At 45.2% G+C, this 14233-nt stretch overlaps 1 protein-coding gene across 1 annotated transcript in view; it reads left to right on the top strand.

Annotated features, from left to right (window-relative positions):
- FAT2 (FAT atypical cadherin 2) overlaps positions 1-14233 on the top strand; it is an 82658-nt gene that overhangs the window by 26583 nt on the left and 41842 nt on the right. Inside the window, exons 3-9 of the mRNA XM_043913348.1 lie at positions 161-475; positions 4571-4629; positions 6123-6434; positions 7399-7609; positions 9181-9320; positions 9966-10247; positions 11311-11521. Coding sequence (XP_043769283.1) covers positions 161-475; positions 4571-4629; positions 6123-6434; positions 7399-7609; positions 9181-9320; positions 9966-10247; positions 11311-11521 — 1530 coding nt within the window. The remainder of the gene's footprint in view (positions 1-160; positions 476-4570; positions 4630-6122; positions 6435-7398; positions 7610-9180; positions 9321-9965; positions 10248-11310; positions 11522-14233) is intronic.

Here is a 14233-nt window from a genome sequence, read left to right as displayed (position 1 = left end):
CTCAGCAGCTCCCATGCTGTATAGGCCACAGTTTCCCTTTCTCGTGAAACACTTGTTAATATCTTTTCCATGGTATGGTTTCAGGACTGTTAGGTAAAGTGATCTCTAGAGCTACTTTGAGCTCTGAAATACTTTGGGTTTGGTGATCACCTCTCCCCAGGAATGATTCAGACTCTGGCACCCCTGGACCGAGAATTTACATCCTGTTACTGGCTGACGGTACTGGCAGTAGACAGGGGTTCTGTCCCCCTCTCGTCTGTAACTGAAGTCTACATCGAGGTTTTGGATGTCAATGACAACCCACCCCAGATGTCCAGACCTGTGTTCTACCCCTCCGTCCCAGAGGATGCACCCCTGCACACTTCTGTGCTTCAGTTGGATGCCTGGGACCCGGACTCCAGCTCCAAAGGGAAACTGACCTTCAATATCACCAGTGGGAACCATATGGGATTCTTTGTTCTTCATCCTCTCACAGGTAAGGACCTCCGAAACCTGGGTGAGTAGGATTCTCTACAGCAATGCTTCTCAAAGTATGATCTGAAGATCGGCATCATGAGTGCCGCATATGAACCTGCTAGTAGGTCAAGTTCTCAGATTCTACCTTAGACCTACTGAATCAGAAATCTGTTTTTTAGTAAGACATCCAGAGGATTTTGATGTGTGCTGTGTCTGAGAATTGCATTTCATCAAAGTCCATCTCTATGGGAGAATAAGAAGATGTCAGTTTTCTTTCCTTAGGGCCTAGGGAAGCTAAGCAGGTTCCCCATGTTGTCAAGTTGGGACTATTTCAACCCTGCAAGTGTTCCCAACATGACCATTCCCCAGAATCACAAGCCACAGGCTGAGTCTCTTAACTCTAGTTTCAAACTGATCTCAAGCCTGCACATGGAGTGGTGGTGATAGAGATCCACTTCAGAGGAGTCAACAATCTCACAAAGATCTATCCTCAGTCCAAGGCCATCTAAGATGGTTCAGAGGAATCTAGAGGTCAACAATTTGCAGCATGAACCAGATATAGTCCACAACAGTGTTCTCTTTGGCCTGCACAAGCTTTAAACAGCAATTTTCAAGTTGTTGCCAACATTTAAAAATGAACAAAGCTCAAAAATAGTCCCAGACTTCTGTAACTAGAAGACCTAGCCATATGCCAACTGCACATCCCGCAGGGTCACAGCTGCCTGAGCCAACAGCAGCTCCCCGTGTAGGGCAGGCGTGCCCTCTCTCCTCACAGTCCCCTCACTCCCGCCTCTTCCTGAATTTATGCTGCCTGCCTGGCTCCCAGAAGAATGACAGTCAGTTCCCATGGCTGCAGGTACAGCTCCAAGGCCATGTGTCCCTCTGGATCACGAACGACAATGCTATTGCAGAGAATGAGGACATTTTTGCCTTCCAATCCAACTTCCCATTTTCCAGCCCCAACTACTGACTCTTGTCCTTGAAGGACAGAAGTCTAGCAAGATTGGAAAAAGGGGAGGGGAGAGAGCCAGCAGCATCTTCCTTCATGATCCTTAAGGCAAAAGGGAGTCAGGAAGAGCGATGGGCCTGGGGGTCCTGAGGCAGACAGTGGGTGGGGGACACAGTGCCTCTTTGCCCTGTGACATCTGTTTGGCACCTTTGACCTCAGGGAGTGGATTAGTCTTCCTGGAAGGAGGATGCTTTTTCCAAGCTGGCTCTCTGCCTGGGCCCACTCAGTCCCTCCCTTTTTGGAAGAGGGAAGACATCTCTCACCTAAGGTAATAGGTTCCCTACTTTTCCCAAATCCCTGCTGTGTTTACTGTCAACAGTTCCCTGACACCAGGTCTGGCAAAATGCCTCAAAGGGCAGAGATGCTTAGTCTTCCTTCAGTCGAGAAGAAATTCTTATCAGCACGAACATTTAAAAATGAAATAATAAATCCAGCAATGACCGCTCCTCCCCACCCCCGCCTACCTTTCTTATCCCTGAGATTGCCCTACTTCCATACATGGATCCCTTGGCTGGTTTCCCTATGCCCTTAAGATAAAGCCAAGCCCTGCCATGTCCCATGAACTTGCCTCTCTCACCCCATCACTCCCTGATTCCAACTACGTGGCCTGCCTCAGTCCACGCACGCCCTCTCCTGGCACAGGGCCTTTGCACATACTTTTCCTTCTGCCAGGGGTCTCCTCTCCTTTTTCAAGCTAACTCCTGCTTTTCTTTCATATCTTAGCCCTGCTGTTCTTTTCTTAAAGAAGTTTTCTTGACACTATAATACATCTCCTAGCAGTGTCTACTTTTAAAAACTATGCTATCACATAGAACATTATATTCATCTGTGTGATTATTCCATTAATTATCCATGTACTTCACTAGACTTCAACAAGCTTTCCTTAAAAGGAACTTTGGTTGTTTTTTGAAAACTATAATATCGAGGCCTGGCACAGAGTAGAACCTCAACAAATAATGAGGAAATGAATGAACGAATCTCTGCCAGCATCCACAATCATTGGTTAAGCCCAAGATTCATTTATTCTGCAAATGTTTGAAGGTGTCTGTCCTTATAAGGCATTTAAGTTAAGTGCTGTGGAGAGGGGAAGAAGAATAAGACACAGTTTCAGCCCTTGAGGAACCCAATCCATGAGGAGTATAAAAATTTGGATATAAAAAGAGCTGTAGGAACGGTGTAAAGAGTACAACATTGTAGAAGATGAGTAGATGCGAGGCTGTGACTTTAGAGGAGAGAGGAAGCTGCTCAGTGTAGTGGACCAGCAATGACTTCATGGGACAGCAGGCAGCTGTGCTGAGCTGAAGGACGGGGAAGATTCTGACAGGCAGCAGGCTGGGTGGGCACTTGGCTAAAAATGGTGACAGAAGCAACAGCCAGGAGAAGACCCAGGACTTGCTGAAGACAGAGCAAGTAGGTCCATTTTCTCTTTCTGTTTTTAAAAACTCTTTTCTTCTTTTTTTACATTTTTTAATGGTGAAATAATCATAGACTTACAGGAGAGCTGCAAAGAGAGTTCTCAGACACCGGTCACTCAGCTTCCCCTAATGTTAGCACAGTGTATGCATCAACACTAAGAATTAATACTGGTGCAAGGGAATTCAGGAGATTATAGACTTCATTCAGATTTCCCCAGTTTTCTCTGCTAACAGCCTTACTTCCATCCAGGACTTCATACCAACCTCAGAGAGGGGGATGTGGAAGAACACAGGGGCAATGGTCCAGGGGGTCCGGCAACAATTCCAGGGACACCGGCCCTGAGAAGGTGGGGGAGAAGGTCACGGGAGAGGCAGTGGTGAGAGAAAGGAAAGAGAGAAAAGAAAAACTAGAGACAGAAAAACAGTGACTGAGTTTCCCAGACACACAGATGGGGGGGTGGGGGGGAGAGGAATCCCTGGGAAGGCAAGAGAGGAGGAGGATGGACAGGGATAAATAGAGAGGGGAGAGGGGCTGAAGAGGGAGCAGGAGCAGGAGGAGGGCAGGACCGAGCTGGAAGGAAGGCTCTCCGCCAAGCCCTCTCATCCCGCATTCTTCCTGGGGGTCCCCCGGATGCCGGGCCATCCCCGGCAGGTTCCTCAGCTTGGGGACAAGCTGGCTGGGGCAACCTGAAACAATATTCACTCTGTCCCAGAGGAACGTCTTCCTTCCTGGTTGTGGGGCTTTCCAACAACCTTCTAGGACCTCTCCCATGGCTGCCTTCAGTGAGGGAAGAAAGAGCCAGAATGACACAAAGCAGAGACGTGCCCCCAACAGAGGTCACTCCTCACATCCGTACTGGAGACCCCACCCCAACACCAGATCCCCCTTTCCCCTCAGGAAGCCCCCATCCCCACACTTCATTCCATTACTCTATCATTTAATTGCCTGAACAAGATCAAGAAACTTACAGAAAGCTTTTAGAACACCCACAACCCCCTACCAATAGCTCTGCCTTCATTGAAAAGGGACCCGCCTACCCAGCTAGGACCTCTCAAGTCTATGGGCTCAGGTGCCCCTCTGGTCTCCCGACAATCTTGAGCTTGACTTGTCTGATGCAGGCAGAGAACTGGCTCCTTTACACCATTATGGCCTCAATTTATAGCCACAGTGCCTAGAAAATGAAAACGAGAATTACAGATCACTAAGTTCACCTTCCGAAATTTACAGAAGTGCTGGGAGGAGCCCAGAGCAGCCCTCCTCTGGCTCATCTGTGCCAGCTGGGCATGGGAAGAGCCCATTCTAGGTGCCAGGTGAGCGAGAGAATTAGAACAAAGGAGTAAAATGGCACCCCTTTGTGATTTCTCGAGAACTAAAGGCAGTGACTGTGATCCCCATTATAACTCCTGATGAGTTGCCCTTTCACTCAACAGTATCCTGGGCTCAGCACCCTCCTCATGGTGAAAGCAGGAAGTAGGTGGGAACCCCTGCTGATACTATCACCTCTGCTGTCCTCTCTCTACCTCTCCTCCCCTTCTCTCTCTCCAGATTTCCATTTCCTCTTTATGTTCTTGCTCTCCCAAGACCAAAAGAATTCTGATCTAGGCTTTGAATATAGGCGTTGAATTTATCCCAGTAAAATGGCCCTGGGAGCCCTTTGCTCCAGTCTCCCCCCAACCATCTCTCCTCCAGGTCTCCTGGCCACTGCCCGGCAGCTGGACCGAGAAAACAAGGATGAACACATCCTGGAGGTGAGTGATGCTGCTGAACCCATTCACCACATTAGAAAACCTCCTGCAGGAGGCCAGGCTGGAGCCAAGCCAGGCCTTGGGGCCACATGCACGTCTCCAGGCAGTAGCTGAGGAGGGTTCTGACTCGGGGAGATGTTGCTACTTAAGCTGAGCAGGAAGCACTGATCAATTAGTAATGCCTGCAGGGAGTGCAGGAAAACGGAGCAGTACACACGGGTTATGTATTTGTCCAGTATGCTTTCTGGCCCATCCCCATGCTCTAGAGTCACCCAAGGTCAAACACTAGGTCAGTAGCAGAGCCAGGATGAAAACCCAGACCTTTGTCCTCTAGGCCCAGGCTTTTTCTGTGCATGTGTGCTCAGTCACTCAGTTGGGTCTGACTCTTTGTGACCCCCATGGACTCTAGTCCACCAGGCTCCTCTGTCCCTAGGATTTTCCAGGCAAGAATACTGGAGTGGGTTGCCACTCTCTTCTTCAGGGGATCTTCTCCACCAAGAATCAAACATGCATCTTCTGCACTGCAGTTGTATTTTCTACCACTCAGCCACCTGGGCAGTTGTGCTCTTTCTAGGATGTCTCTAAAATAAGCATCCCTGGTGACCATTCCAATGAGAGGCGTCAGTCTTGACCCAGAGGGGCTTAAATCAGAAGTACTCTAGCAATCTTGTCCTGTGTTATCCACAACTGATGAACAGGCATCTCCGCTAGTCTTAAAGGCATCAGCTGGGAGGGACACATATTCCTCAGCAGAACTGAAATCAGTGTTGCCTTCTATGATCCCAGGCTCTGAACATTCCCTTTGCATAAAACAGGCATCACTAGTAAGCAGCAGCTCAATGGCCTTCTAGGCACTGAGGCATTACAGTTCAGTAGAGACATTTGTCTTTAAATAGCAAAAATCTTTTTAAAATTCAGAAGCATTTTGAGTTGAAATGTCCTATCTATACTGATGCATGCAATAATTTGCTGGCACATGGAACAGTGCCTGGTCCTGAAATTGTTTTCGTGCCTTTATTCTGTCTCCGGATCTCATCTCATACACTGGGCCACATGCCTGACTCCAAAGGTACCACCCACGCCTCCATAAACGCCTCCTCGTTTGTTTTTTTCTAATCTCCCGTAGCTTAAGGAAAGTGAGAACAAAGCTTACGAAAATTACGAGCAAATAGAATGTCAAAAGTCTCAGAGAAATGGCCCATGGGCCTCCCGAGTAAAGAGCCCCAGCTTTTGTTACAGCCTTTGTGGCTTTGTCTTCTTCCAGTTCTTTCTGGTTTCTTTCTCTGTTCTTGCTGGCTTTTCTGTGGGTGTGGTTGCCAGAGAGCTGGGTTCCAAGAAGATGAGGTTACGATAATAAAAATCACGAGCATATACCAAAGAACAGACGGATTGGTATTTCCAGGCTTTTGAAAGCAGGGGCAGAGGAAGAGCTGTGGTGGGTGGCGATACTAGTCATGGCCTTGCGCCTGTCAACTCACGCTGGATCCTCTCCCCAGGTGACTGTGCTGGACAACGGGGAGCCCTCCCTCCGGTCCACCTCCAGGGTGGTGGTACGCATCGTGGACGTCAATGACAACCCCCCTGTCTTCTCCCACAAGCTCTTCAATGTCCGCCTTCCAGAGAGGCTGAACCCAGGGACCTCCGGGCCTGTGTACAGGCTGGTGGCTTCAGATCTGGATGAGGGTCTCAATGGCAGGGTCACCTACAGTATCGAGGAGAGTGATGAGGCAGGCTTCAGTATCGACCCGGTCACAGGCGTGGTATCAGCAAGCAGCACCTTCACAGCTGGAGAGTATAACATTCTCACGGTGAGGGGCTGGTGGGAATGGGGTGCACACCTGCTCAGGGATGGATCTTCTCTGAGGATACAAAACTGGGGAGACAGCCTTCAGGTGTGATGGAGGAAGTCCTCCCCTCCGTGGCTTTCTCCCAAAAAGAAGCCAAAAGATCAAAATTCTGGGCCTTTCTCTTTGAAGGCAATAAGGTCCTTGCCTGAGAAATGTACTCTCTTCTTAAAGATTTTTGTTGAGAGGGGCAGAGGCATTGAAATCAAGATAAACCTGGGTTCCATTCTTAGCACTGACATTTTTACACCTGTGTGGGCTTGGACAAGTCATTATACCTGGGAGCCTTTGTTCCATCATCTGCAAAATGGAGATGAGAACATTCTCCTTCTGGAAGCCAATATGGTAAGTGGCTTGGGCCTGGGCTCTCATGTTGGTAGCCTAAATCCCAGCCTCAATGCTGGCCAGGCAGACAAGACACCCCTGGCAGAAGAATTCCCAATGCAGAGCCCTGGGTTCCTCCTGCAAAAAGTAGCTGATGATGGTTCCTCTCTGTGGGCAGTCATGAGGAGTGAATTAGATATTGCACATATTGCTCTTACAGCAGGACCTAATGATAGGGAGAGCTCAATAAATTCTAGTTTATTGGGTTGATTGTTGTGGGGAAGGGTAAAGAGCCCATGTATGGAAAGTCTTAGGAATGAGCATGCAAAGCCTTCAGTTAACAGTGGCTTTGATTCATCTTTCACTACCCCTAAGGTTCTGGAGCATAGTCCTATGTTCTATTCACTACTGTGCTTGCTGAAGCTGACTTGCTGCCTGTTTACAGTAAGCTCCTAACTGGGTTGAATGGATGAACTAGCGGATGAAAGACAAGCTCAGTCCATCACAGGAAACCCTGTCTCTTGGCCTGGCCACCTGGGTCTTCTTGCTTCTTGGCTCCAACTCTACAGGCAAAGCCTCAACTTGAATTCTGGCCTCTTTTCAGGTCAAGGCAACAGATGGCGGGCAGCCACCGCTCTCAGCCAGCGTCCGGCTACACATCGAGTGGATCCCCAAGCCCCGGCCCTCCTCCATCCCGCTGGCCTTTGACGAATCCCACTACAGCTTTACCGTCATGGAGACAGACCCCGTGAATCACATGGTGGGGGTCATCAGTGTTGAGGGCCGACCTGGTCTCTTCTGGTTCAGCATCTCAGGTAAGGGCCCCAGGAGGGCCAGTCCCTCCCATCCTGAGCCCTAGTCCTCGGGGCACAATCCTTCTGAGCCCTCTCAAGGTCATGTTCCCTGGCATCCTCTGTCTTGGCTGTGAGTGGTAATTGCCTCTTCCCTGTTTCTCTGGGGCAGTGGGTTGTCAGGACACTGCTTCTTCCAAGCTTTCCTTTATACCATCTATGATCTCAGGAATTCACTGGTAACCCCAGCCAGAACTGGATGGGGTCTCAGTTATCCCAAGTTCCTGGGAGACCTAAGACAGGTCCAGAGAGTGGCCAGAGAGACCCAGAGGAGAAAACACAAGTTTTATTCTTCCTCTTCTGCCTCACTATGAACATCATTGCAGAGCTGACTTCACTGACCACAAACTCGAGACCAGCTGCACCCTGGGGCTATGCTTAACGTTCTGGTCCCAGGTTCCATCCTCAAGATCAGAGAAAGGGTGCATTCTTGTGGTAGGAGACACTTGGGTCCAAGCTCTCACAGCCTCCTCTGAAATTTCTTTCTGTTTCTAAACCAACATTTTGTCAGAACATATCCGGTTTGGGAGTGGTTCACAGATCCCTTTGGGAATCTGATGAATGTTTAGGCTGTCTTTTTAGAAGGATACTTGTGACCTGTGTGCATGTGCGTGCACACACACACACACACAAATTTGCATACAAATTGGGAGGGGGGGATTTATAGATTCTCTGAAACCCAGCCAGGGACTCCAGGTCAAGAATGTCTAATCTAAGAGCTTCAGTACCACCTGAAGTCTTGTCACAGAGACTCCCACAGAGACTTCAGAGGTTGGATACCAAACCTATCTCAAGCTTTTTAATCTCCTAGGTTTACTTCCACTGCTAATTCACTGTTCTTTATAAGCATTTGACATTTTTTCTTTTGTACAGAATTAACATATGCACTCTATAGAACATTTGGAAAGTACAAATAAGTACAGAGAGGAGAATAAAAATCACCTAATCAGCGGGAGGATAAACTCCCACTAAATAGAAGTTAATCTGCTGTTTTCATTTTGATGTTTCCCTTTGGTCATTCTGCTTTACACACCCACACACTTAGGGTTACAGGAAAATACTGTTTTATAAACTTTTAAAATATATCCTGAACATGTTTCTGTGTCACTAAACAGATTTCTACTAGCAGACATTTAAACAGCTGCATGCTACTTCTATGTTTTGGGTTCTCATAGTTTATTAATAAACAATTCCCTCTTGTCAAAGTTATTTCCATTTTTCCCCATGTCTAGGCTTCTCTAGACCATGCAAACTACCTGAAAGCCATAACACAGAGCTCCATTACTCCTGCATGTTTTAATTCTAGTAACAGACTACATCGTAGGGCAAATTCTGGTCTTCCTCTGCGACTCCCCAGTCCTTATAAGTTTACCTTTTCCTGAATCATCACTTGGATCTTGATAATAATTTGATAATAACCCGACAGGATCAACTACCACCTTCTCTAGATCTGCCAAATCCCATAGTATTAATACTTGTGCTATTACTGCCTACCTCACTAAGGCTGTGCACGCTTTCCCCCACCCCCCTCCCAGGTGGGGACAAGGACATGGACTTTGACATTGAGAAGACGACAGGCAGCATCGTCATTGCCAGGCCTCTCGATACAAGGAGGAGGTCGAGCTATAACTTGACTGTGGAGGTGACCGATGGGTCCCAAACCATTGCCACCCAGGTGAGAAGCCTCACTGGGAGCCCTGAGTGGAGAAGAGATAGGAGGTTTCCTTGGTTGGAAGTAGCTGTGCTCACCACTATGTCACCAGCACACACTGGGGCCTCCTTGGTAGGGATGAGGACGCAGAGGGCTCTCTGTGCATGCGTGCACCTCAAAGAACACTGAATCTGGAATCAAGGTTCTGCATTCCAGTCTTATCTGATCACTCTCTACGTCTGTGATCTTGGGAGAATTCTTGTTCCCACTGTGGATCTCTGTATAATAAGGAGTTTTATCTAAATGAGCAGTTTTCAATTAAAGATAGAGCACCTAAGGGCTTCCATAGGTGTGAGGAATGGTGGGAAGTGGGGCTCTGGATTTCTATTCTGGTTTCAGCCCATTTTATTTGCTTCATGTACTGGAATTTCATCCCCAAATTTTCATCTGAAGAAAAGGCCCTTTAAGAAGAATTTTGTTTTTGAAAACCACTAAACTGCCTACCACCTTAAAGTCTTGTGATTCTGAAATATGGTCATTCATTCGACAAAATTTTTATCAAGTGACTGCTGTATGCCAGGCTGAGTTGTTACGGTGGAGAAGCAGACAGACAAGGTCCCTGGCCCCCTGGAGCTTACAGTCCATCTTCTCTTTCACCCTCCTCCCTAGGTTTACATCATCATGATTGCCAATGTTAACCACCATCGGCCCCAGTTTTTGGAGGCTCATTATGAGGTCAGAGTTCCTCAGGACACAATGCCTGGCGTGGAGCTCCTCCGAGTCCAGGCCACAGACCAAGACAAGGGCAAGGGCCTCATCTACACCATACTCGGCAGCCAAGACCCAGGAAGTGCCAGTCTCTTCCAGCTGGACCCCAGTAGTGGTGCCCTGGTAACTGTGGGGAAATTGGACCTGGGCTCGGGGCCTTCCCAGCACACACTGACAGTCATGGTGAGTTAACTGAAGACTTGGGTAAGGATGTGCTTGCATGCGGATGTGTGGGGGTGTACATGCCTGGAGGCATGCTGAGGGTTCCCTTTCCCCTACTGAGCCAGGCGTACTGATGTTTATAGTGATAATCCATGAGATGAGTTGTGACATTTCACTGCCTGCCAGAGACACCTTCCATAATGGATGCCTGAGAGCGAGGAAAGAGATGGGATGGCTGCCAAAGAAGTTCCTGCAACTTTGGCTTTTCCTAAGCTCACTCCAAATATCCCCAACAATTCCCTCCTTGCTCCATGACTGCATTATCACATGAACTCATATAGCATCAGAGCTGGGAGGGGCCCAGAGACCATCCTACCCAGAGCAAACAGATATGTAAGGGCCTAAATGGAGGGCTTACTCTGAGGGTCATGTGCCTGCATTTTCATAACCCTGAGAGTGAGAGCCTCCTGAATTTATGCCCTCCATCCCTCATTTGTCTCACTTGAGTACCAGTCCTGGTCCTACCTATTTGTCTTATCTTATACCTGAGGCTCACAGAGGAAGTGACTTGCTCACCATCATACAGTTTTTTAGATAGAACCAGAATCACAGTCCAGCCTTTCCGACTCAAGGCTCAAGGTTCTTATATGCTACTTTATCATCCTCTGGGCACTTAAATATATATTAAAGGCCCTGAGAAGTCCTGCAGCAAAGAAAACATCAACTTGGCTTAGTTCAGTGCTCCCTAAATTTACTTGACTATAGAATTTTTTTTCCTGAATAATACACTAACATCTTGAAGAACTAATATTCTCTGAGAACAAATTTGTAAAATACTGCTCCTCTGGTTATTTCTGCCTTTCTCCTAAAGTGGAATTATCCATGAAAATAGCTCAGTCTAATAATCATGAGTTGATAAACTTATTTAAAAAGAGAAAAGAACGTAACAGAGCCAAGCTTAAAGGAATACAGAGAGTAACGACTGGGTGTATTTTTCACTGGCATTCTATTTCATTTACCTTTATCTAATTCTGCATCCTCCATTCCACTTGCTGCTCATCCCATTGCCTGCTTGGGCCCATAGGTTCGCGACCAGGAGATGCCCATCAAGAGGAACTTTGTGTGGGTGTCCATTCACGTGGAGGATGGAAACCTCCACCCTCCCCGCTTCACCCAGCTCCACTATGAGACACGTGTTTCTGACACCACAGTCCCCGGATCAGAGCTGCTCCAGGTCCGAGCCATGGATGGTGACCGGGGAGCCAATGCTGAGGTCCACTACTCCTTCCTCAAAGGTGAGAGGTCTGACCCTGAGTGCAGGATACGAGGAGAGGGGCTTTGGCAATAAGGAAAAGCACCAGGAACATGGATTTGCAAGTTATTCAAGTGTCAATTACTTGCCAAACTTTGGCAAATTATCATTCTAGAGCATTCCCTGGAACTATAATGACCTAAATTAATGTGCTTTCAAAGATGGTGAGAATGATAACAAAGGATTACTCAAGTTATGGGAGAATTTACATTGAGAATATACACACACACACACACACACACACACACACACACACACACACATATATAAATATGTCTCCACCAATGATCATACATGTAAAGGGTGCTTATGAAGTCCACGAAATAATTTTTTTTTTTGGCCACACCATGTGGCATGCAGGATCTTAGTTCCCCAGCCAAGGATTGAACCAATGCCCACTAAATTGAGAGCACAGAGTCTTAACCACCGGACTGTCAGGGAAGTCCCCCATGCAACACTTTAAAAGATAGTATCTTTGTGCATGTACAATAAAAGGGACCTATAAATATTTGATAAGATATATGGCATAGTTTCAGGAGTATTTTCTTCTAAGGCCACATCATGATTTCATATCTATTTTTTTTAATCTAAAAAATGGGAATATTATCTGTGCCAGAAACTCTTTGTGAAGACTAAAAGAGAAAATGTATGTTAACACTTTGTAAATTGTAAAATATTATACAAGTGCCAGGGGTTATTACTAAGTGTTAATTATAAGTAGTTAATATGACAAAAATGATAATATCCAGTATCCAACTAATTATTAATTATAATTTGTAATGTTTGATAATTCATAATCAATAGTTAATTCATAATTAATACTTAATAACTTATTGTTATCTTTAATATGAATTAATACCTATAGGGCAAGATGCTATGGATGTTTAAAGGTGAGCATGACTTGCTCTTTGCCTTCATGGAGCATAATAATGTTCATTTACTGCTTGTCAGTGTCTTATATACTTTCAAGAACTCAGAATGTTTCACATTTCCTTTTTTTGAAGAGACAGTTGTTATACCTTGTCACATGGCAGAAGTCTATTCATCCCTGAAGAATAATAATGCAAATAATAGCCCATTAATTGCTTATTTTTGTGACTTATGAAGTATAATATATCTTTTTTCTCACTGACAGTCCCACTGATGTTGTACTAATTTTTTTAATAAATCTAAAACATTTTTTAAATCCATGCCTCACAGCATATGGGATCTTAGTTCCCTGACCAGGGATCAAACCCAGGCGTCCTGTAGAGGAAGCTTGGAGTCTTAACAACTTGACCACCAGGGAATTCCCCCTGGTACTAATTTTATTTTACTGAGTTAGTTTTAAAATAATCTTCTGATTAAAGAAGTAACACATGGTTATTCTTTAAAACCTGAAAAAAACAAGAATCTAAGAAGAAGAAAATAACACTCAGAGGACTTCCCTAGTGGTCCAGTGGTTAAGACTCTGCACTGACTTCCATTGCAAGGGGCACAGGTTCAAATTTAAGATCCTGCATGCAGCAGTATGGTCAAAAAATAATAAAAATAACACTCGGCCATGGCTTTCATAACCCAGAGAAAATAATTTCATGTACTTCTCTCTTATATCTTTCTAGGCATCTTTCTGCAGTGCTAAGATCAAAATGAATATACAATTTTCTTCCCTATTTTTCTCTCAACAGTATAATAAGAAATTATGATTATGCTTACTTGGCTACTTTTAAATTTCTGGTTACTCATTAATAATAACTACATTCTTTGATCAACCTCAGGATTTGTATCACAAAGGCAAGTTGGGAAATCACCTCAATAGTCAGCTGCAGAGTGACTTTCCTTAGTGGAAGAATCAGATGGAAGGTTTTGTGGTGAAGCCTGGGTATTTATTTTGCCATTGAAATAATAAATGAACTAAGCATAGTAATAAGTAGTACTCCCCTGAGTGAAGGACTTGTACTCCTGGGCAGTGAGCAGAATTATTCAGGTGTTAGTCATGGTATTAAATAGGTAATGGTCTCATCGCAGGAAAAAAAAAAAACGTATTTGAAAAACTATATTAGGTGATGGATGTTAACTAAACATTGTGGTAGCCATTTTGCAATATATACTTAAACATAGATCAAATTATGTTATACACATTTAATGCCATGTTATATGTCAATTATTTCTTAATAAAGCTGAAAAGAAGTGCCAGTTATGCAAGCTGAATAAGTTCTGGTGATCTCTATACAGCACTGTGCTTATAGTTAACAACACTGTACTACAACCTCTAAAAATTCAAGAATGTAGACCTCATGTTACCTGTTATTACCATAGTATAAAAAAAGATAAAGGGAAAAAAAAAGAATAGTTGCAGCCCAAGTAAGGTCAGACTCTAAAAACTGTGACAACTTTGAGAACTTTTTTTAGGAAAATATGATTAGTTTTCAACATTACCTTTTGTGAACTATGTAACGTTGCATAATCACAAATTTCCTCAACTTAAATTTGAAATGATATTCTGTATTTATCCAAATAAATATCCAATTTTAAAAGGACTATAAAAATAACAATCAGACATGGAGAAAGGAGTCCATTTTTTATTCTCATTTGGGGTTCCTGATTAGTCAAGGAAGATTCCTTTGAGTACTAGGATCTCTTTAATTTTCTAATACTTGCTGCAGAAAGACTGTAGGTCTTGGGCCAGACCCTCTTAGCAAGCAATAGATGTTAC

The sequence above is a fragment of the Cervus elaphus genome, chromosome 9 (genome assembly GCF_910594005.1).
Source record: "Cervus elaphus chromosome 9, mCerEla1.1, whole genome shotgun sequence".
In the NCBI taxonomy this organism is placed as follows: Eukaryota; Metazoa; Chordata; class Mammalia; order Artiodactyla; family Cervidae; genus Cervus; species Cervus elaphus.
The sequence above is the reverse complement of the archived record's forward strand: the minus strand, read 5'-3'. Positions and strand labels throughout refer to the sequence as shown.